This window comes from Gadus morhua, chromosome 11 (genome assembly GCF_902167405.1).
Source record: "Gadus morhua chromosome 11, gadMor3.0, whole genome shotgun sequence".
NCBI classification, from domain to species: domain Eukaryota; kingdom Metazoa; phylum Chordata; class Actinopteri; order Gadiformes; family Gadidae; genus Gadus; species Gadus morhua.
The window spans coordinates 26,692,491-26,716,446 of NC_044058.1; the positions used below are offsets into that span (position 1 = coordinate 26,692,491).

General features: G+C 48.2%; 3 protein-coding genes across 18 annotated transcripts in view; 2 read left to right on the forward strand and 1 right to left on the reverse strand.

The window, feature by feature from the left end:
- Positions 1–8,670, forward strand: part of camsap1b (calmodulin regulated spectrin-associated protein 1b) — a 38,143-nt gene extending 29,473 nt beyond the window's left edge. For both annotated transcript variants that reach the window (XM_030369695.1, XM_030369696.1), the window contains 4 exons: positions 521–623; positions 1,804–1,916; positions 2,439–2,557; positions 5,963–8,670. In XM_030369695.1, the coding sequence (XP_030225555.1) occupies positions 521–623; positions 1,804–1,916; positions 2,439–2,557; positions 5,963–6,259 (632 nt within the window). In that variant the 3' untranslated portion in view covers positions 6,260–8,670. The remainder of the gene's footprint in view (positions 1–520; positions 624–1,803; positions 1,917–2,438; positions 2,558–5,962) is intronic.
- Positions 8,671–8,909: 239 nt separating this feature from the next.
- LOC115553460 (uncharacterized) lies at positions 8,910–14,452 on the forward strand. Its single transcript, XM_030369723.1, has 5 exons — positions 8,910–9,148; positions 9,226–9,330; positions 9,603–10,130; positions 11,366–11,608; positions 12,130–14,452. The coding sequence occupies exons 1-5, from the start codon at positions 9,142–9,144 to the stop codon at positions 13,620–13,622; spliced, it is 2,376 nt and encodes a 791-aa protein (XP_030225583.1). The 5' UTR covers positions 8,910–9,141; the 3' UTR covers positions 13,623–14,452.
- Positions 14,379–23,956, reverse strand: part of kcnt1b (potassium sodium-activated channel subfamily T member 1b) — a 67,167-nt gene continuing 57,589 nt past the window's right edge. For 6 of the 15 annotated variants that reach the window (XM_030369707.1, XM_030369711.1, XM_030369709.1 and 3 more), the window contains 6 exons: positions 22,783–23,098; positions 21,053–21,115; positions 20,657–20,707; positions 19,350–19,361; positions 18,502–18,586; positions 14,379–17,688 (listed from right to left, as the gene is read on the reverse strand). In XM_030369707.1, the coding sequence (XP_030225567.1) occupies positions 17,568–17,688; positions 18,502–18,586; positions 19,350–19,361; positions 20,657–20,707; positions 21,053–21,115; positions 22,783–23,098 (648 nt within the window). In that variant the 3' untranslated portion in view covers positions 14,379–17,567. The remainder of the gene's footprint in view (positions 17,689–18,501; positions 18,587–19,349; positions 19,362–20,656; positions 20,708–21,052; positions 21,116–22,782; positions 23,099–23,956) is intronic. The other 9 variants (XM_030369718.1, XM_030369721.1, XM_030369719.1 and 6 more) reach the window with 4 other exon arrangements.

Consider the following 23,956-nt stretch of genomic DNA (forward strand, 5'->3'; position numbering starts at 1 on the left):
ATGAGGTTCCTCTGTGTGATTCCACACAGTGTTCAGTGGAGGATGATGTGGATGAGGTTCCTCTGTGTGATTCCACTCAGTGGAGGATGATGTGGATGAGGTTCCTCTGTGTGATTCCACTCAGTGGAGGATGATGTGGATGAGGTTCCTCTGTGTGATTCCACTCAGTGGAGGATGATGTGGATGAGGTTCCTCTGTGTGATTCCACTCAGTGGAGGATGATGTTGATGAGGTTCCTCTGTGTGATTCCACTCAGTGGAGGATGATGTTGATGAGGGTCCTCTGTGTGATTCCACTCAGTGGAGGATGATGTGGATGAGGTTCCTCTGTGTGATTCCACTCAGTGGAGGATGATGTGGATGAGGTTCCTCTGTGTGATTCCACTCAGTGGAGGATGATGTGGATGAGGTTCCTCTGTGTGATTCCACTCAGTGGAGGATGAGGTTGATGAGGTTCCTCTGTGTGATTCCACTCAGTGGAGGATGATGTTGATGAGGTTCTTCTGTGTTGTTTCCTCCAGCTGACAACCTGATCAGCGCCCAGTCGGGCTCCAGTCTGTCCCTGGCCTCGGCCGCCACCAACGAGGCCGACAGCGTCAACTCTGGAGGGGCCGGCTCCCAACGGTAGGCTCCTGGCCCAGGGGCCGCACGCACGCACACACAGAGACACACACACACACACACACAGAGACACACACAGAGACACACACAGCCTGGAATACCAGGCACACCCACCAAGTGTTAAGGCATCCTTATGAAATTATGAAAACCAGGACTTTATTGATATGATAAAGTTCTGTCAAAGTATCCCATGGATACAGGTTTGCTATTCCTATTTGCCGTTCCTATTTGTAGAATATGTATTGAAATGGAGAAGCCTCACATTACGTGGAACAATTCATCAATAATTAAGTCCTAAACGGGACCAGCTAGGTGAAGAACCTACTGTAAGTCAGCGTTGTGTCTTGATTCTAGTCTGGCCTCAAGATCTACTGGGGTGGAACTGCTGCCTTGACAACTCTCCTCTCCTCTCCTCACATTTGCTCAAGCCTTCCGTGACTCCTCCTTCCTCACCTCCTATCCCTCCCTCCTTTCCTTCCTCCCTCCCCTCTATCACTCATCACTCCACCAGCAAGTGCATCAGTACCATCCTACAAGATATCTTTAATAATCCAAAGCTTCTAGGGAAAAGGACAGCATATCAGTAGAATTATTAACAAAAATCAAGCGTACTACAAAAAGAGAAGATAAAGTTTATATTAGAGCTGTCAAGCGATTAAAATATTTAATTGTGATTAATCGCATTAATGTCATAGTTAACTCTAATTAATCGCGATTAATCGCAAATTATTTTTCTATGTTAAATATCCCTTGATTTTTTTTGTCCCATAATTCTTCTCATTTTAATTCTCTTATCAACATGGTGAAGTGCATCGGCTTGCCTTGTACAAATGATTTTTTATTGATAACAACATTGGCATATACACTGATCAAAACAGGACGATACAAAAAAAGAGCCTATAGTGCAATTAAACGACTGCTTTGAACAAATGTCATTTGGACATAGCAGTCAGGCTACTGCTTCTTTGTTTTGAGCCAAAAAAAAAAAAAGTTCTTTTTTTTTTTTTTAATAAAATAATTGCGTTAATCGCGCAATAAAAAATTTACGCCGTTAAATTTGGTTTGCGTTAACGCCGTTAATAACGCGTTTAACTGACAGCTCTAGTTTACATACATAATGCGAGTTGCGATGTAGAAAGAAATACATTAAAGAATATATATTTATATCCGTCTCTTGTTCCAGCTGTGACTCGGTGGAATCCTTCCCTGGCAGCCGCAACCCCAGTCGCATGGCGGAGAGGGACTGGGACAACGGCTCCACCGCCTCCTCCATCACCTCCATGGCTGAGTACACTGGTGAGTGCACCACCTCCATCACCTCCATGGCTGAGTACACTGGTGAGTGCACCACCTCCATTCCAGAGTACACTGGTGAGTGCACCACCTCCATCACCTCCATCCCAGAGTACACTGGTGAGTGCATCACCTCCATCCCAGAGTACACTGGTCAGTATACCACCTCCATCCCAGAGTATACTGGTCAGTATCTAACTCCATGGTGGTGCACACTGGTCAGTATCTAACTCCATGGTGGTGCACACTGGTCAGTATCTAACTCCATGGTGGTGCACACTGGTCTGTCCCTAACTCCATGGTGGTGCACACTGTTCAGTAACTATCTCCATGGTGGTGCACACTGGTCAGTATCTAACTCCATGGTGGTGCACACTGGTCTGTCTCTAACTCAATGGTGGTGCACACTGGTCAGTCTCTAACTCCATGGAGGTGCACATGGTCAGTATCAGACGGTAACAGACCCCAACACCGCTCTGCAGGAGTCCCTCCTGATGACTCGTTCCTCCTCCTCTTCCCCTCCAGGTCCCAAGCTGTTCAAGGAGCCCAGCGCCAAGTCCAACAAGGCCATCATCCACAACGCCATCTCCCACTGCTGCCTGGCAGGGAAGGTCAACGAGCCCCAGAAGAACCAGATCCTGGAGGTACCTCCACCGTGTCTGCCTAGCCCTAACCCTTTTAACCCTTTGTTTTAAAAAAGGTCTTAAACATTTATTTTTAAGAAAACCTTTTGCTCTCACTAGATGTTTTTAAACCCCTTTTTATTTTTATTTTCGTTTTTTAAATATACAGGTGCTGGTCAAATTATTAGAATATCATGAAAAAGTTGATTTATTTCAGTAATTATATTCAGAACGTGAAACTTACATATTATATCAATTCATTACACACAGAGTGATATATTTGAAATGTTTATTTCTTTTAATTTGGATGATTAGTACTGACAATTACTGAAAATCCCAAATTCAGTATCTCAGAAAATTAGAATATTAGTTAGGACTACTACAAAAAATGATTTTTTAGAAATGTGGGCCAACTGAAAAGTATGAACATGGAAAGTTTCAGCATGTATGGCAATCAATACTTAGTTGCAGCTCCTTTTGCCTGAATTGCTGCAGCAATACGGCGTGGCATGGAGTCGACCAGTCTGTTGCACTCCTCAGGTGTTATGAGAGCCCAGGTTGCTTTAATAGTGGCCTTCAGCTCTTCAGCATTGTTGGGTCTGGCATCTCGCATCTTCCGCTTCACAATACCCCATAGGTTTTCTATGGGGTTAAGGTCAGGTGAGTTTGCAGGCCAATCAAGAAGAGGGATACCATGGTCCTTAAACCAGGTACTGGTAGATTTGGCACTGTGTGCAGGTGCCAAGTCATGTTGGAAAATGAAATCGTCACCTCCATAAAGTTGGTCCGCGGCAGGCAGCATAAAGTGTTCTAAAACTTCCTGGTAGACTGCTGCATTGACCCTGGACCTCAGGAAACACAGTGGACCAACAGCAGCAGATGACATGGCACCCCAGACCATTACTGACTGTGGAAATTTTACACTGGACTTCAGGCAACGTGGATTCTGTGCCTCTCCTGTCTTCCTCAAGACTCTGGGACCTTGATTTCCAAAGGAGATACAAAATTTACTTTCATCTGAAAACATAACTTTGGACCACTCAGCAGCAGTCCAGTCCATTTTGTCTTGAGCCCAGGCGAGACGCTTTTGACGTTGTCTCTTATTCAAGAGTGGCTTTACACGAGGAATGCGACAGCTGAAGCCCATATCTTGCATACGTCGGTGTGTGGTGCTTCTTGAAGCACTGACTCCAGCTACAGTCCACTCTTTGTGGATCTCCCCCACATTTTTGAATCGGTTTTGTTTGACAATCCTCTCCAGGGCGCGTTTATCCCTCTTGCTTGTACACTCTTTTCTACCACATCTTTTTCTTCCCTTCGCCTCTCTATTAATGTGCTTGGACACAGAGCTCTGGGAACATCCAACCTCTTTGGCAATGACCTTTTGTGTCTTGCCCTCCTTCTTTAAAGTATCAATGGTCATCTTTTGGACAGTTGTCAAGTCAGCAGTCTTCCCCATGATTGTGTGTCATACAGAATCAAAACGAGAGACCATTTAAAGGCTTTTCCAGGTGTTTTGAGTTAGTTAGCTAATTAGAGTGTGGCACCAGGTGTCTTCAATATCTGACCTTTTCACCATATTCTAATTTTCTGAGATGTTGAATTTAGGGTTTTCATTGGTTGTCAGCTATAATCATCTTCTTTTTGGCAAAAAACACTTATAATGTATCAGTCTGTTTGGAATGAATGTATACATTCTACAGGTTTGACTTTCTAAATGGAATTAATGAAATAAATCAACTTTTTCATGATATTCTAATAATATGACCAGCACCTGTATATTCTTTTTTTAACCACTGCTTTTAACCTGTAGCCCTTTGAGATCTTCGGATGAAAAGGGCACTATAAATGAACTGTATCTTATTATTATTATTATTATTATTATTATTATAATAACCCCACCTCAGGGCCCAGGCTGGGGCGACGGGCACTTTGAATGAATGTATGAATGAGTGAATGTTAGGCAGTATTGTTAAGCGCTTTGAGTGGCCATTGGTTAGAAAAGCGGTCTATAAATGTAGTCCATTTAGCAGCCTTTTGCGCATCGCTGAAACATCACATCCCACATTTAATAACGAGTTAAATCAAAATATATTTGGATTTGATTGATTTTACTAAATCAATCCAAAAAAAATTTGTGAGTATGATTTCGTCACACTCTATTTTAGTCTCATCAAGTGACTGAAGAGCCGTGCTGTTGTGAGTTTGTCACTTGCTACGGCAGAATGAGCATGTGCTGCAGTAGCATATATGGAACGTGTACACGGACTAAAGGATGTTCTCCAGACGCATGCATGGCTTCATACTTGCTGCGTCTGGACACAGAAGTTCCTCAGCCCTGCTACGTAACCTCAGGAGGGACAGCGAAGATGAGATCAGCTTTATTAATCCACATGTAGACGGCTCTCACATTTAGAGACGAGCTGTCGCTTCGCCGTCCAGTGAGACATTTCTGCTGCTTCCCTTTCCGTGCGTTGATCGCCCGCCAATCTCGTGGTCGGAGTTGGTAATGAACGCCATCGATGTGCCACATGGTGCATCAGACCCTTAGCCAGGATCTGATTCTCTGTGTGTACGCTCCTTGGAGATATAAGACACAGAGCTTCAACACACAGCATTCATTACAATTTTGGGCAATGCTTTGTATTGTTATCCATAATTCTAAAAAAATATATAAAGAATGAGCTGCACATGAGACATGCTCGGGGACTGTCAATATGCATTCATTCATAAAGAATAAGCTTCACTAAAACACTTTCTATTGTGCTTGTGTTGGGAAAAGCTTCTCTATAAGAAGTAAAATTAACCAAGCATGTTGGGACTTTCCCAGTTATTCACTCCATGTTCCAGTGGCGAGAGCAACCTTATGTCTGAGGTCTTAATGACATCGCAGACAAACATTCAGTGTGACGCCAGCTGTAAGCCCCTTGATGGGTCTCATTTAGGGCTTTATAAACCAAACTTGACTGTTGGCTGTACTTATCAGTGTGTGTGTTGTTAGTTACAACATGTCGGCCTGAGATGGGCTTTTGATTCTAGAAAACTCTTCTTACTTCCCTCCAAGAGCCCAAATGGGTGGCAGGTCGATTTTTCTATAAGAATATAATTAATTAATTAATTATCAAATTAGGTATTTGAATCATTCTCCTCCTCTGTAGAACCAGGCGCTGCAGAGTGAATGAATGAATGAATGAATGATGTATTAACCCATCCTCCTCCCAGGAGCTGGAGAGTGAATGAATGAATGATGTATTAACCCATCCTCCTCCTGTGTAACCAGGAGCTTGAGAGTGAATGAATGAATGAATGATGTATTAACCCATCCTCCTCCTCTGTGTAACCAAGAGCTGGAGAGTGAATGAATGAATGAACGAACGGATGAATGAATGAATGATGTATTAACCCATCCTCCTCCTGTGTAACCAGGAGCTGGAGCGCAGCGACTCCAACCACCTGTTGATCCTGTTCCGGGACGGCGGCTGCCAGTTCCGCTCGCTCTACACCTTCGTCCCCGACACGGAGGAGATGCACAAGCTGACGGGCTCGGGGCCCAAGAGCATCACCAAGAAGATGATCGACAAGATGTACAAGTACAGCTCGGACCGCAAGCAGTTCACCGCCATCCCCGCCAAGACGGTGTCGGTGAGCGTGGACGCCCTCACCATCCACAACCACCTGTGGCAGGCCAAGAGGGGCACCGTGCCAAAGAAGAGCGCCAAATAGCAAGGCCAGGGGCCCGGGCGCTGGCCCCCTTACTCCTCCTCCTCCTGCTGACCCTCCCTCTCTACTCTGCTTCTTCCCTGGATGGCCGTAGCCCCCCGGCTCAGTGGACCACCGCCCTGGGTCTGGCACTCGCCCTCCAGGGGTCTGCACGTACGGACCGCGCGGCAATCCCATAGGTGTTAAAGACAGTGACGGATGACGTAGTTGTGCGTGCGTGCGTGTGTGTGTGTGTGTGTGGTCGCTTGTGTGCGTGCGTGTGTGTTTCGTCAAGGGGTCGGTGCTCATGAAAGGGAATGCTATTTAAATTGCGATTCACCGTCTCCTCGATGTCCGTGTCGAGACGACTCGTTTTTTTCTACCGCGACCGCAAATCAAGCATGTGGCATTTGTTTCTTTAACGCATTTGTTTCTTCATGTGTGGACATTACTTTTTGTACATGGAGTACGTGTTGGTTTTGGCATCATCTTCACGGTCGGGCCGGTCAGATGCAGTGCTGCAGCCATCTTTACCCCCTCATCTCCCCATCTCCCCCCTCTCTCGGACTCACGGGGTTGAATATTCCACCTCCTGCCGAGAAGGATTGAGAGGGAGAGAGTGGCTCCGCGTGACCCTGTCTGTCTGAGTTTCTGGGAGCTGTCGACGTCCGTTATCGAGGCGTTTTGCTGGTTCTACAGCGCTAACACCACCACCGTACCCGGGAGAGAGGGAGCCCCCGGACCTTCCACTCGGCTGGCATTACCACTTTTGCCTCGCTGGGGGTCTTCGAACCTGCTGCTCAGAACGTTGTTTTTCAGTGTCTGGGGTCGCCCTTTAGACATACGTTGGCCTTTTCACGCATCATCGTGGTTCTGTCGTCTATTTATTCACCCGCCTTTTAACGCACGCTGAACATGTAGCCCGGGCTGTGTTGAGGACCATTTCCAGGTCGCTCATGTTGGACACACACTACGCTTTATTTGTTGACACCTCGCTGTTGGCGAGGGTTGAGTGGTAGGCTTTGGTACAAAGAAATGATGCCGTTTTTAATCGGTGTTTAGGTTGGTTTCTATTCTTTCTGTGTAGTGGAGTTCAAGCGGCAGTCTTTTGTTCCTCCATAACGGCGCTTCTCTGACGTCTAGAGCTTCGACGTGTTCCGTCTCCCCTCGGCACTTGAATTGTAATCATAAACACATCGTGTCAATGGCTTTTCCCCATGCAGTGTATACTTATGCCCCAAAAATACTCCCCGCCCCAATACCCTGACCCCACTCCATCTGACACCCAACCCCACCCACCCCACCTACCCCACCTACCCCACCCACCCTACCGACCACACTCACCCACCCACCCCACCAACCTACCAACCCCACCCAGCCACCCCACCAACCTACCAACCACTCCCACCTGCGAGATGCAGGGCGTGCAACGCCCCATCATCACCATGTCGGGTTCTTCTTCTATAAAGGGATGTACTATGTGTTGTGAGGACAGGGCTGTACCATGTGTTGTAACCACGGGGTTGCTGCCTGCTCGGTGGGTTATTTACCAACATTAAAGAACATTCCTCAAGGTGTGGTCAAGCACTACAATGTGGTCACTTTCTCTCTCTCTCTCTCTCTCTCTCTCTCTCTCTCTCTCTCTCTCTCTCTCTCTCTCTCTCTCTCTCCCTCTCCCTCTCCCTCTCCCTCTCCCCTTTCCCCCTTTCTTTGTCTCTCGCCCTCCCTCTCGAATCTTTTGTTGTTCACGTCCAAGTGCTTTTAGAAACCCTTCGTGGGCCTATTGAACAACCCGAGTGTTGCACGTGCACTTTATTTGTTTGCAACACTGCGTCAAAAGCCTCCATCTTGGTTCTTGGTTCTCCTCAACTGTCCATATTTTTAGACACTTACAAAGGAACATCTGGCAATGAAGAAAGGGGACTTGTAAGAATTGTCTTGGAAAATGTGTTATCGTAGAAAACGTAACATCCAATAATTTTGAAGTCTATGCTTTTTATGTTGAGATGGGGCATTTTTGCAAAGCAGTGTGGGGAGAATTCACCTTTTTTATTAAGTCGATATACAATGCAAGATGGAAATGAATATGGCATTTTATTTTTGAAAACCACTCCCTATAGGCTTTGTGAGTGGAGCAAACACTAGGATTAAAATACTGACTCTAAACTACTGCTGTACCCCAATCCCCCAAAAATAGCTACGATACTTGATTCATAATTTGCTGCATTTTTTGATTCTTATTTTTTTGGGATAGATCTTTTTTATTGTACGTGTCTTTTTATGTTCACTAAAAGATTGTATTGGCGTCAGTCACCATGTTTGTTAACACTATCGTGCCCTAGTCTGTTGCTCTGACCCCATACCATCTATTTATATTTCAGAGGAAGCACTGAATCATAATAAACTGTCAAGTAAATAAACACATTTTCATTTTATACTTTCTCATGGTTTTATTTGATGCTTTGTGTGAATCACTTCCTTGTTACGCCTCTGTGTTGATTTGACCTTTACCTTAATCTCACCGACATTCACTTAATCGGTCTTTGTCGCTACAGTGGCATTACATTTTTACTCTACGTTTTACGTTTTTTTAAGTTAGTTAAATTATGGTCTTTCCAAAAGGGCCCCACTTGAAAGTCGCCCTCCACGATGCGGTTTGTTGTGAATGTACCTCTCTAACTCTCACACCATTAACCAACTGGAACAGCGGTACTCTTAACTTGACCATCCCCATAGCAAAGCCCACCCAACAACATGCAGATGCTATGGTTACCTGCACTTTAATCTCGGCTGGAGGTTTACAGCTTTATCGTACTTGTCAGTCGAAAGACTCGACACCATTGTCTCCTGATACCTCCAAACTAGGCCCATGAGTGTTTGGAAACTACAGACTTTCTGAAACAACTATGCTTGGTAAGTTGACATCCCAAATCTACTTTAAAATCCAAACCTGTAAAGGTGACTAACCTGAGGATGTTACATACCTACAGCGGTGGTGTACTTAGTGGCTCTGCGGCTGTTGTGTGAACATCTGGCACTGGGTCAGGCTTGTATTGCAGACGGGCAAACACTCATCTGCCAGAAGATACCGACAGGTAAGACTCTCCGGGGGTCGTCCCTTCACTACATCAACAGAATTGTTTCAAACTTTACATTGTTAATAGTTTGTATAGTGGTGTGTTCAATGAGGCAATAGATAAGCAACGTTTGCTACAGTCCAATGGGTAGGCTGGTAGACTGATCTATCTGGTACACATCTAGATGGACACGGCCACCTGTGATGTCAGAAGCTGCACATACCTGGTGGTATGATATGTCCCCTTTAATGACATGACAGACTGACGACATGATTGAACACCCCGTCCAGTTTTCAGCCCCGGGTACTCGTCCCTGCTGGTGCTGATCCCAGACCTGCTCTGGCTCAACTCCACCATGCTCCACAGTAAGAACCTGGAGAACATCACCCGGCTCACCGTCAAGGGCCACATGACGGAGATGGTGCCAGGGGCCCTGGCCTCCTTCCAGAGCCTCCGGACCCTCATCCTGGACGAGAACGCCCTCACCCAGATAGACCCGGCCTGGCTCAGCCCCGACACCTCCGCTGCTCTCAAGGTCCTCAGCCTGTCGGGGAACCACATCGAGGTCCTGAGCGGGTCCACGCTGGGCGGGCTGTCTGGCCTCACCAAGCTCAACCTGTCCAGAAACCGGATCCGAGAGGTGGATCCGGCCAGCTTCCGCCCGCAGACCCACCTGGTGTCTCTGGATCTGTCCAGGAACCGTCTGACCCGGGTGTCGCCCCAGGTGCTGGGCTCGGTCGGCACCGCCGTTTGGAGGCTGGCGGGGAACCCCTGGGACTGCTCCTGCGGGGCGGCGGACTCTGTGGACCTCATCAGAGGTGTGTCGCGCTTCAGGTCATGTGATGCTCGGCATGCGTGTTATTGGTCACGAAATCAACAGAAAACACGACGGTCCAAATGAGGCCTGCGTCTCCAGGTCAGACACTCAGCCCAGGAGGAGTTCAGAGCCCTGTTCTAGAACATCTAGTTGTAGTCTAGTCTCATCTAGTCGTAGTCTAGTCTCATCTAGTCATAGTCTAGTCAATCTAGTCTCATCTAGTCGTAGTCTAGTCTCATCTAGTCGTAGTCTAGTCTCATCTAGTCGTAGTCTAGTCTCATCTAGTCATAGTCTAGTCAATCTAGTCTCATCTAGTCGTAGTCTAGTCTCATCTAGTCGTAGTCTAGTCTCATCTAGTCGTAGTCTTGTCCCATCTAGTCAGAGTCTCATCTAGTCGTAGTCTAATCTCATTTTGTCACTCTAGTCTCATCTAGTCGTAGTCTAGTCTCATCTAGTTGTAGTCTAGTCAGAGTCTAGTCTCATCTAGATGTAGTCTAGTAAGTCTAGTTGTAGTCTATTCTCATCAAGTCATAGTCTAGTCTCATCTAGTCAGTCTGTCTCATCTAATCATAGTTTAGTTTTATCTAGTCATAGTCTAGTCTCATCTAGTCATAGTTTAGTCTCATCTAGTCGTAGTTTTGTCTCATCTAGTCGTAGTCTAGTCTCATCTAGTCGTCTAGTCTCATCTAGTAGTCTAGTCGCATCTAGTCTCATCTAGTCATAGTCTAGTCTCGTCTATCATAGTCTAGTCTCATCTAGTCATAGTCTAGTCTCATCTAGTCAGTCTAGTCATAGTCTCATCTAGTCAGTCTAATCTCATATATTCATAATTTAGTCTCATCTTGTCAGTCTAGTCGTAGTCTAGTCTCATCTAGTCAGTCTAGTCGTAGTCTCATCTAGTCAGTCTAGTCTCATCTAGTCAGTCTAGTCGTAGTCCCATCTAGTCATAGTCTAGTCTCATCTAGTCGTAGTCTAGTCTCATCTAGTCAGTCTAGTCGTAGTCTAGTCTCATCTCGTCAATCTAGCCGTAGTCAAGTCTCATCTCATCAGTCTAGTCATAGTCCCCAACAGATTCAAATGCTCAGTATACTTGATAAGAGACTATTAGCATAACTAGGCATTAAAGGACAAATTCAAGGTGTAGTTCAAACGTTAAACAGTCTGAGGATAGTGTGAAGTAATGTCAGTACGGGGCGGGAAATGGTCGGTGATGTTATTATGATCCCTGCATCTCAGATCTGAAAAACCGGTCGTTGCTGGAGCAGGAGAACGAGGTCACCTGCAGTACTCCAACTCACCTCCGGGGGCGACCTGTGTGGGGTGTGTCTGTGTGTGGGGCCACACCTTCGCCGCCATCAACATCATCATCGGTTTGGACGTCACCGCTGATGACATCATCGTCCCCGGGGTCTTCCACTGCAGCCAGCCTCCGACCAGCGCCGCTGAACATCCCCGGTGCCGAGCTGTACGGGCTGATGGGTAGGCTCAGGCTGGGTTTGATGTCAGTGTGCGGCGGTTAACGAACGGTCACCAATTAAAAAGGCAGTTACACATCAAGGCGGCCATTTTGTTGAGATGTACCGTTGTGGCGGAACTTTACACACGTGGAAACTGTTGTGGACTTTAAATCTGATGCAACCGTTACAAGTGATACTAAAGTAGTTGGTAAACAATGCAGATTTATTTTCAGACTGAGAAATATTTTTTATTCTGCATCCATAAACAATTAGACTTTCCTCTGACAAATGTACTTATCGTAAGTCGCTTTGGATAAAAGCGTCTGCTAAAATGCCCTCAATGTTGATATAAATGTGAAGACAAAAGTTAATCTGAGTCTGAAAGTGAATCTCTCTCTTTCCTGTTTTTTAAACAGTTTGTGCTTCTCTCACAACTCGAATGTTGAAGATCTATGTTCTCACTTGTAGGTCACTTTGGAGCACAGCTTCCTCTGCTTAACGTAACGTTACAACGTGCCCCTCTCTCTCTCCATCCCTCCACAGTGCCTCTGTGTGCTCTGCTCGGGCTCTTCTGCTTCATGGGGGGCCTCTACGGGAGGAAGCGAAGGAACAGAGCCGTGAAGGCGGGACCTTCGGCCGAAGAGGACCCCAATGAGGAGCGACCAGGCCAATCACGGCAGCCGAGACCTCCCTCTGGGCCAATGGAGAGAGACACCATTCAAACCGTTCACTGGCACGCGGATCGAGCCTCGAGGTTTAACTCCACGAACATCAGGGCAAAGTCGGCCAATGCCGTGCTGTCAACGTCGCCTTATAGCGGCGTATGGAAAGATTCACCCAGAGGGGAAGATTCAGCTGGGAAAGTTTCACCCGATGGGAAAGAAGCACCCGGAGGGAAAGTTTCAACCGGAGGGAAAGATTCACTAGGAGTGAAACTTTCAGCTGGTGGGCAAAATTCACAAGGGGGGAAAGTTTCACCCGGTGGGAAATATTCACCCGGTGGGAAAGTTTCTCCCAGCTTGAAAGTTTCACCCGGAGTGAAACAAAGTGAGGCGGATCACCTCCAGCTAGAGAAGACCCAGACCCCAGCAGAACCCGACGTCAGACTGGAGGTGGAGGTGGAGAGGGGGGGTAGGGGAACCAGTGCCCAAGAGGAGGGCCAGAGATACACTGACCAGCGACACCCTCACGTCTCCGTCTACGCAGAGGAAACGCCCTACCTCAGTATCGGGGACGTCCCGCCCAAACAGGAAGCTGACAGAGGTCCAGGTCAGAGGTCAAGGACTGGTGAGGTCATGAGCAGGGTCTCCTCTTGGCCTCTGAGTGCAGCTCAACGCGAGGGCAAAGGGACCGCCGGGGTTCAGGGGGAAGGTCCAGATATTTGGACCCAACGCACCGGTCGTCAGCAACGAGAAAGCGAGCGTAAACTTGGAACGGAGAGCTTCTGGGAGCCTCGGGTATACCATCATACGCCGACAGGGGGCGTCGTTAGTGATTCAGGTGTCGTTTCTGTGACTGCCGACAAACGGGGTTACAGTGCAGCGCTCACATCTTCAACTACCGACATGTTGCCACTGGGGGGCACCAGTGGACGCAACACGGATGTTGTTTCTCACACATCGCCTTCTTCCTCACAGCAGGGCACCACTGATGTCCGTGTGGAGCCGAGACGCTCTGTACCGAGTGCAGCGACTCCCGGAGCACTTTGTGAAGAAGATTTAACAGTCGATGACAAAACCTGCTCCAAACCAAACGCTGAGACGTTGACGTTCTCGCTGTTGAGTGGCGAGACCCACGTGGGTTCGAGTGAAGACGGTCACCGTGACCGCGGGGAGCCGCGTCCGCCCGGCCAGAGGATCAGCGTTGTCGGCCGGAGGGGGCCGTCCACCGGTAGGGATCAGGGAGCACCTGGAATGGGGTACGAGGATCTGCTCAACGAAGTGGTTCAGAACCGGGGCCGCTGGACCAGAGACCGGTGGAAACGGACTCATCTTAACAAGCAGAGCCCCAAGCAGCAGGGGGGAGACGGCTGCTAGGGCGGTCCTCCGGTTGGAAGTTCAGAATGAACCCACAGGTCAACACTGTGTTTTGAGCTTCAGGGCCCGGTTTTAGGTTAGTCTGAAATTTGGTATTTGGATCACACTGATCCAATCCAATGTTCATTTAAAAACTGGCATAAAAGTAAGACGGATCAGGTGATCCTGGATGGCAAAACTTAGGATTTCCTAATCAGGATCAATTTGATCCAGATAATTTTTTTTGAAAAACTGTGCCTATTGTTAAAGGGCCAGTAGGCAATATTTGTGTAAAACAATCAACTCAAACTATGGAATTACTCCCACTTTCCTGCAGCTATCGGTGAATCAAATGTTTTGCATTCATTTGTTTTTAATTGTACGATTGGTCTAGTGCTCTGAAATGGTTCAACCGCCGACTTAAAACAATCAATTAGGGCTGGTTTTGTAGCTACTAATCAGGAAATGTACGATGTTACTAATCATGCACGATTGGAAATTGTTTGGTGGGAGGGGTTTAGAGCAGGGGGGCGTTCGTTATTTGGGGTGGGAGTGGCTTAGGGCAGGGGGGCGTTCTTCGTTTCGTTGTTTGTTTTTGCCTGCTGCTCTAGTGAAAGCAATATTTGCCACAAAAAAGCTTTAACAGGTATGATGCATATTTAGCAATCTTGGTGTAATTATTGTTGATTATCTTTGACTCTCCTGTGATTTATATATAGGCATTTAAATGAGTAGCATGAAAACCAATCAGACGCCAATCAAAACCACACTCAGATCTATTCACTTGATGATTTTAATGTTGATCATGTCACTCGAAGGAGGAAATACATAAAATATCATTTTTTGTTCAATATATACGGCTGCATGCAGCTTTTTATTTGTTCATGTTCTGCTTGTAATGTGAAGTGCACCGACTTCATATAAATAGTACAAAATGATCAACCCTTTGAACGATGACTTAGAAACATGATGGGGAGAAAGGTAAACATGGGGACACACAACCACACGGCATGCACAGTGCATCCATGGTAATACGAAGTATCAGAGGACAAGGTTATAAAACACAAGCAGTAGCCGTGGTCCACGGTAGAGACCGACATGTCGTTCTTGGCAGGCTGTATATCAAAACATGCTCTTTAGTGTTTGCATGCCCCTATAGATAGGATACTCTAAGGAAGTTTGGCCCGTATGGCTTGATGGGTTAATCAGATGGGGTCAGGGGTTGTGGGGGTTATAGCCCAGGCTGCTCCCGGTCACATGACGAGGCGTCCGTCCTCGTCGTGATGAGGTCATGCTCCGTCTTCGCTGGACCTGTAAACATCCTGTCACCAGGTGTACCGCATACCGTGTGTGTATATATATATATATATATATACAGTCAAAGACAAGTAGCGACAACAGTGAAAACGACAAACACCTTAGCGTGGGTCTCTAGCGTTCTGCGTCTGTTCGTCGCTGGGACTCACAGCCGCGTATAGGGAGGATTAGTCCGCCACTCGGCTGTCAGGTGGGACCGTTCATAGGGACGGTTGAATAAGTCTAGATATACGTCTAGATTCAGATTAAAGGGTCATGCTGTTCACTCTGTTCGTCCCCCAAACAGAGCGTAGTGCAAAAGTAGTTCAAGTTCTGTTTTCGTCAACCTCCTAAACCTAAACGCGACCCACAGGTCAAACGAAAGGGTGATGATGTTATGTCGCTCTGGAACACGTTAAAACTTCGCTTTGTTGAATGGAAAGCATCGAATTCAACAGAAAGGCTTGAATGATCGTACATGGACACAGTCTCCCCCTCAAGCCGTTGCCTCTAACATTGGATCTCAAGGGTCACTGATGGACGTGGACGTTTTCTGTCACTCCGTGCAAAACCGTTTGGGCAGACCAGGCACACTGCAACGTTACGTAATCGAAGAGTTAGAAAATGGCGTTATAAAGATATTCAGAAGTAAACTATTCCTTTGCCCGATTTAAATAATAAATATTCTGTACAACCATGTGAGGACAAAGTTGGTGGTGTGGCAAATAACGAGTTGGCGATATATTTACAAAGCTAGATATGAGGCATATGATGCACGAATAGATACAAATGTGTACATTTACAATAAATAAATTCAACAATCTTTTACACTAAACTCCATCTCAACCGTGAAAAATAATTCACGACGCCGTTACATCGTAGAAATTGTGCTCATAGAGATTAAAACAAAGTTTTTTAACACGGTGATAAAACAATCTGTCCAAACAAGAACCAATACAGTTATATAAATCAATATATAAATAAAAATCGGATACATTTTTTTCATTTGCCAACTTTTAACATGTAGAAATATATGAATTTCTCTAGAAAATGTAGTTATTTTGATCTGATAACTATGATATGGAGAAGGTTATTACCTCAAACGTATTGGAGTTTCCCTATATGATATGGAGGACTTCCATTCAACAGTTTCCCCGCTGGACTTCTGACATCCTTTCCATAGACTTCAGTAGCATAGTAACTTAGTATAGTAAGTAATAGTTAATAGTCCTTTGATAGTCCACAAAGGAACTATTACCTGGTGTTATCATCTAGGGTCCAAAGAACGTTTAAAATAGTTTATAATAGTTTAAATCCATTCTATTAATACTTTTATCTTTTTTAATTCTCTGATATTAAGGCTTTAGTTTAACATCTAACAATTGGCCTTTCTGATCCTGTGCGTTAGATATTAACTCACTTTTTTTTATAAAAATGTCACAACTATGTTATGAATTTACAGTGAGCCACTTGGGATGCCTACAGTTATTCTTAAACTAGGGTCTATTTGCATATCACAATCCCATCTCACTTCCACACTTGAAAGGCGCTCTATGTTCACCGATACGATTCTCCCACATGATATAAACTGTTGTCTCCTGAGCCTCCTCTAAAACACGAGACGGAGCCCAGGGAATACGGACCGGGAGTACATGCAGGTTACAAAACAAAGCTTACATTGCTTCTTTTTTGCTTTGGATGTTTTTTTTTTATGTATAACACGTCGCTCTACGTTGTGTTGGTGAGTTATCAGTTGGAGAGTCTGGAAAGTAGTAAGGTGAGTTATTATTAGTGTTTGGGTGAGCGGGTTTAACTTGGGCTATTCAGAGTGATCAGAAGGTGAGCTCTGTAGAGTAATAGGGTGAGTTATTGAGAGTGATAAGGTGATTTATGAGAGTGATAAGGTGAGTTATTGAGTTTGATAATAGGGTGAGTTGAGTGATAATGTCTTTTATTGAGTGTGTTAATAATGTGCGTAATTGAGGTGAGTCGGGTTGTATTCCTTCTCTAAACGCCCTTCAGTTCATTTGAGTAAGCAGAAGACAGGTATGTCGCATCAACTCTTAATCAGCAGGCGACCAGGAACCATGTGGGCCCATGGGGTTAATAAGCCTGCAGTGGCATGTGTTGAACCTCTCTGTGGGCCCATTACAGGTTCATGTGCCCACAGTAGCATGTTTGCCCATTAGGGGTTGTCCACTAGCATGTGTCTAACCTCTGGGGAGCCATCAATGCAAAACAACCTGTCTGGTTCTCCTTTAGGAGCGAGGGGCGGAGGTGGAGAGAATGTAACATGACTGAGGTGGGTCACCAGGTGAGTGACTGATCGACCGGTCAAGGTGCGTCATTTAGTGTGAGACTTTTTTCGAGAGTCAAAAGGAACGGGGTGGTGATGATGACGAGGCACTCTTCATCCTTCACTAGCAGCTCAGTTACATCGACGTCTCACCACCACACACACAGTCACACACACACCGACACACGCACACGCACACGCGACTCCTCGTGCTTTAAGGCCAGAATCCAAGAACACGCCTTCCTCCCAGGGGTCGCCCCGCCTCAATCTGGGATGGGGAACAAATTCAAAGTGTCCGGGACCGGCGCTTCAGCGTCGTGTTCTCTCCGTGGCGTCTCCGTCTGAGCGGGGCCCCGGGGTGGGGGTCCGACGGCTCAGAGGTGGGTCTCGTCTCTGGTCTTGGTGCCGAACTCCTGCTGGTTCCTGGTCCCCGGGGCCGGGCCCACCGGTGTCTCGTCCGGCATGTGGGCCAGCGGGTCGGACCGGATGATGTACCTGGGGGGTGAGACGAGGTCACAGCATGGATCAGGAGCTGCTCTATGGATCTATAGAGCTGTTCTATGGAACCAGAGCGGCTCTATTGACCCAGAGCGGCTCTAGGCATTTATAGAGCTGCTTTATGGATCTATAGAGCTGCTCTATGGACCCAGAACAGCTCTATTGACCCAGAGCAGCTCTATGGATCTATAGAGCTGCTCTATGGACCAAGAGCGGCTCTATAGATCACTAGAGGACCTTTATGGACCCAGAGCAGCTCTATGCTCTGGATCCATAGAGCTGTTCTGGATCCATACAGCTGCTCTATGGAACCAGACAGCTCTATGGATCCAGAGCCGTTCTATGCACTCAGAACAGCTCTATGGATCCAGAGCAGTTCTATGCACTCAGAACAGCTCTATGGATCCAGAGGAGTTCTATGCACTCAGAACAGCTCTATGGATCCAGAGCAGTTCTATGCACTCAGAACAGCTCTATGGTTCCAGAGCAGTTCTATGCACTCAGAACAGCTCTATGGATCCAGAGCAGCTCTACTGCTGCTACCCGACATTTTGACGCAAGGCACCGTGAAGGCTGGATTACGTGGCAGTGTTGAGGGTTTGACTCCCAGATTAAAAGGTTCTTTGTTCAATCCCAATTTTCCTGAGACATACTCTCCCCTACCTCCTCCCTAATGACCTGGCTTTATACTGTCTGATTCCTAAAGTAGAGTAAAGTCAGCAGTGTCTCTTAAACTACAGTAGAGTACACAGTGTGTCTTGTATACAGTAGAGTAGAGTAGGAGTAGAGTACGGTCAGCATGTCTCTTACACGATGTCGTTCAGCTCCAGCTGGGTGTCCGGCGGAGGGTTGATGAGCACGTAGGACAGCGTGTTCTGGTGGTCGTTCATCTCATCTGCAACAGAGACGCGGTCAGGGCCTTCACAGCTGCTCCAGTGCACCCCCGCCCAAACCCACCACTCCTCCCCCCCCCCACCCCACCCCACCCAGCCCCAACCCCCCCAGGCACCACGGGCCGGCCCATTACACGCTACACTAGCCGGCTAACGGTCTGTGTAACCGCTGGGGAGATGTTGCCGCTGTTCAGCCGCTGTGTAGCGCTACTAGCACAGCTGTGGAGGAGTACCATCGTCCACCGTCCCAGTCTCAAACGGGCGTGGCCCGTCGTAGAACTTTCTTTTAAACTATCGGAATTAAGTTAGGTCGAGATCAATCGTTGATAATCCTTCATTGAACATTTATCCATTCTTTTCTAAGTAGGATCTATCGTTTAAAACTGAGATAATTTCTGTCGGAAACATCTTCTATCAGCCTCTCAATAGCAACCGATGTTCTAGAGTAATTGTTTGCGTTTGTGCACGTCTGCGAGTCAGTGTGTGTGCAGGTATGTGTGTGTGTGTGTGTGTATGCGTGTGATTCTGTGTCTATGTGTGTGTGTTTCTGCATGTGAGTCTGTGCGTAGACACGTGTATTCTCTTTGTGTGTGTGTATGCGTGTGTGATTCTGTTTTGCGTGTGTGTGTGCATTTGTGTGTCTACTAAAAACTGAAGCAGTGCGAGCTCCCTAGTTTCGGCTGTTTGGTTGCTAGGTAGGTTGCTAGGCAGGAATGGCGGGCGAGGGAGAGAGGGCAGGTGATATGAGTCACTAGAGGCACCCACCTGCTTGTCCCCCTTTACAAAGCCGGGCGGGCGGGAGAGAGAGGACTGACTGTTACTGACACGGCATGGCTTGTAACCGGGGGGGAGAGGGGGGAGAGAGAGAGAGAGGGGGGAGGCCCATGCTGCCCGCCACAAGCCGACACCCCCCGGCATGCGTAGCTCCACGACCTCTCCGCATGCGACGCTGACAGTCACAGCAGACCTCAACGCATACCCCCCAAACCACGCCACGCAATCCAGTCGCCGCTGGCAACGACACGACATGAGCCATCACGTTGCCATGCCAACGGCAGGCAAATCAGCCCCCCCCCCCGAATCCCACGCAGCCTCCCCCACCCCCTCCCGGCTCCGGAGACGATGGAGAAGGCCACAGCGAGACGATATGAGCATGCTCCATCACCTGGACAAGACCGCGGCGGCGCGACTCAAAACACCGCCGGGTGGAGCAGAGAGCACGCGGAGGCGGGCGGGTCGAAGGCCCCGTTCACAGAGGGACCCCCAGGAACGCCGGTGCAGAGGCCAGACTGTGGTCTGGAAGCAGCTGCTGTTCCTGGTACCAGGGGTGCATCTTAACACCCTGACCCCACAGCAAACACACCCTCTACTACGACGGTGCGTCCCTTCCTCCAGGTGGAGGAGGACGTGCTACTAGGATGTGCTCTGTTGTGAATTGACCTTCGACCTTCGACCTCCGGGCTGGATGCTCTCTGCTCCACGCTCAGGTCGACTCTGAGGTTCTGCAGGCGGGCCCCTGAGGGCCCGGCCGGACGCCACCACGATGCACAGCGACACAGAGACAGAGATATTCATAAGAGATAGACAGCAGTGTTGAGGGTTGGTCCGTCGACCTCCACTGAGACACACACACCAGCCTGCACATGTATGGCAGACACACACCACACACACCAGCGCACACACACACCAAACACGCACGTACACCAACCCGCACATACAACACATACACACAAGGACACATCCAACACATACACACAAGAACGCATAAGCACACGTAACACATAAACACAAGTGCGCACACACACACCACATTCAACACATCTACACACGCACACACCGCATACAACACTTCTACACAAGCGCACGCACACACCACATGAAACAAATAAGCACACGCACACACACCAAATTCAACACATAAAGAGAAGCACACACACACACACCCCAAATACAACAAATCAACACAAGCACACACACCTCACACACACAAACCCGTGCTCAACACACACGCAGAAACACACGCGCTCGCTGGCAGCGTCATGCAGCAGATGGCCGTGCGTGGAGCGGCTGACCTGGCGCTCGGGTCCTCTCTGTGTATGGGTGTTCTGAAATGGCCTGCAACTCTTAGCAACAGTAGGTATGGTCAACGTCAAACAGGCCTGCTTGTTTCATGTGCCTGTCCTAGCGTTAGCCTTAGCTGCTTCCCTTCGTACCCATATTATAAAGGCAATAATATCGGTGACAAACCCTCCATGGACACATGGGTTTGGTCTACAGGCGTAGAATTGCAAAATATTGCAATGTGACTACAAATTATAAAATGGTATATAAAGTGAGTTTTCTCTATGGAAGACTATATATAGACAGCACAGGTAGCACTATATATAGAGAGTAGACATTAAGGCACTAAAAGGCACTAAAAGGCACATGGTGTTTAAAACACATATAAATATATGCACACAAATTACCTTGCAAATATCCTAGATTTACCCTGTTCATGACATCGCTCGCAGTAAGGTTAGACACATCCTCTACAGGGCGAAGCGAAGGGAGATCAGTAGAGAGAGAGAGGAGGAAAAAGAGAATACAGATCAGCCAGGCTGGGGAATGCAGTTTGCGGTTTGCTGAGATGGATGAAGGGGGGTCAGAGGGGAGGAGAGATGCAGAAGGAGCCATGCAGCGATGCAGGAGGGCAGAAAGACGTGCAGGGTCTTCCAGAGCCCATCCTTTTCCAGGGGTCTAACTCAACGAAGATCACCACGGAGATCTTGGCTCCCGGTGGGGAACGTTCAAAGGAACCGCAGGGGCCAGCGGCGGGAGTGTTCTCTGTCTCAAGGGCTCTTTATGGTTCCACGTTCACGCAACGCAAGGACCTCTTACGTCCTTGCGGACCCTCCTTTGCGTCCAACGCAAGGGCCGGACGTGCACCTCCAAAAAAAGGTAGCCTTCCGTCGAGGCGACGCAGCAGCGAGGGCTGTGATTGGTCCTCTTACTAAAACCCGACGCCGAACCGTAAAGGTTCACGACTGCGTCGAAGCGTCTGCGTGGACATTGCGTTGCGGGAACGTGGGACCATAATCAGCCCTTTACTATCAGGCGGGGGGGGGGGGGGGGGGGGGGGGGGGGGGGGGGGGTTGGGGGGGTGCTGGGCGTGACAGGAAAGTGCTCAGACTCAATGGAGGGAAACCGGGCCAAAGGCTTAATGCTCCTCCTGCATTCATTCATGCTTCGAGGGGCCGTACGTGATGATGATGATGATGATGATGAAGAGGACGAGGGGGGGGATGATGGTGGCTGCTCACTCAGATTGTCGTGAGAACAGCAGTAGTTGGGAGGTGATGTGCGGGCTATGAGAGGGTTAATAGTGGGGGGGTGGCTTTGAGAGGGTTAGGCGTGGACTGAAGGGTCTTGTGAGGGTGATGGAGAACAGTCATGGAACAGTCATCAAATACTTTGTTTGATCAGGCAGTGCGATGATTGGGTTGAAATGGATGATTTAGTGCAAACATTTTTTTATATTGTATTGTTATCAATCTTAAATCACATTCAAATCTTAAATGGTTTCATGATATGTGTGAAACATTACGTTTTAATTGCAGTTAACATCCAACATAATATTGTCCAAATCTTAGTATTATTTATCTGAACATCAGTCTTCTTAAATGTACAATATGCAAGATTTTGTTAGTTTGAAATGTTGTCTAAAAACGTTGTCGTGCAGACTGGAGGCTAACCTCAAGCTACAGGATCAACGCGACCTGCTGCTGAGAGGAATCTCAAGTTATTATAAGCTCCACTTCTGGAGGGGGGAGAGAGTAGGAGGAGAGAGGGGGGAGAAAAAGGGGTGAGGAGAGAGGGTGAGGAGAGAGGAGGGGGAGAGGAGGGAGAGGTGAGGAGAGGGAGGGAGATTGAGGGGTGAGGAGAGAGGAGGGAGGTGAGAAGAGTGAGAGGAAGAGTGTGGGGTGAGAAGAGAAAAGGGAGAGTTAGGGGAGAGGGAGGGGTGAGGAGACAGGAGGGAGAGGTGAGGAGATAGGGGGAAGGGTGAGGAGGGAGGGAGGAGGAGTGAGAGGTAGAGTGAGCGGTGAGGAGAGAGCAGGGAGACGGAGGAGGGAGGAGAGAGTAGGGAGCCCCGTGGTACCTCACGACCTCCTCTGTGTGCTGCGGTTACATCCTCCCGCCAGCAGGGGGCTCCACTCACCGTAGCCCACGGTGGGCAGGCCCAGGTGCTTCATGCGGTTCTTCACCAGCTCCGACAGCTCCTGCCTCTCGGAGCGGCGGTACAGGCTGAGCCGCTGCTGGGAGATGCGCTCGGCGCGGCTGGCCGGCTTGGGCGTCTTCCTGCTGAGGCGGCGCGCCCACTGCTTGCTCTTCCTGCGCAGCAGCGTGTGCTCCGGCTGCTCGCTGGTGGTGGAGTTGCGGTGCGCCGTCTTCTCCTTCCAGCTGTCGCCGGAGGGCCGGTGTTCCCCCGACGACCGCGGCTCAGTGCCCGCCTCCACGTTGATGGACACCTCGGACTGGATGGGAGGGGGGGGGCGGGGGGGGAGGAGGAGGAGGAGGAGGAGGAAGGGTTAATATACTGAGGGTGTGCGTGTTCCTGTCGGCAGCCACGGATTGAAAACAACTGAGTCTGTGTGTGTGTGTGTGGAGTGGGAGGGGTGTCTGTGTGTGTGTGTCCGTCTGTGTCAGTGTGTGTGTGCGTCTGTGTCTCTGTGTGTATGTATATGTGTATGTGTGTGTGTGTGTGTTTGTGTGTGTGTGTGCGTGTGTGCGCTTTTCGTCTCTGTCTCTGTACGGTGTGTGTGTGTGTGTGTGTGTGTGTGTGTGTGTGTGTGTGTGTGTGTGTGTGTGTGTGTGTGTGTGTGTGTGTGTGTGTGTGTGTGTGCGCGTGTGTGTAAAAGGGTGTAAGAAGCCTCTGGAGTGATGGGATTATACTAGTTAGAGTCAGGGCATGCGTTAGGTACTGCACGAGGGTCGGTTATCACAGACAGGTCACTGGACAACGTCACGGCAGCTAGGAGCAGGCAACCAGTGGGCAGAAAGCACAGACGACAAAAGATAGACGACCGACAAGACGGCAAGGATTGGTTGTGCCGTTAATTTATAACACACCATGGGGTGTGTTATAGGATAAGAGATTGATATTAGACAGATTAGTCTTTAAAAGGGTGGATTTGGGTCGTAATATTATGATTTGTATGCACGTAGATATTCATTAGTAGATGCACCAGGCTTTTTTTTAATCAGATGCATGTAGCCTCTAATATCCCCATTAGTGAGATGTGTTTTTGCTGTAATCGGTGTAGGAGTTTGCTTCCAATTTATGTGACGTCCCCCGACAAATCTTGCCACATACGACCCCCTCATTAGGAGTA

Coding starts and splice junctions, on each gene's coding strand:
- LOC115553460 (XM_030369723.1), top strand. Junction 9,331..9,602: donor CTGCCAGAAGATACCGACAG/GTAAGACTCTCC, acceptor CACCCCGTCCAG/TTTTCAGCCCCGGGTACTCG. Junction 11,609..12,129: donor CGAGCTGTACGGGCTGATGG/GTAGGCTCAGGC, acceptor ATCCCTCCACAG/TGCCTCTGTGTGCTCTGCTC.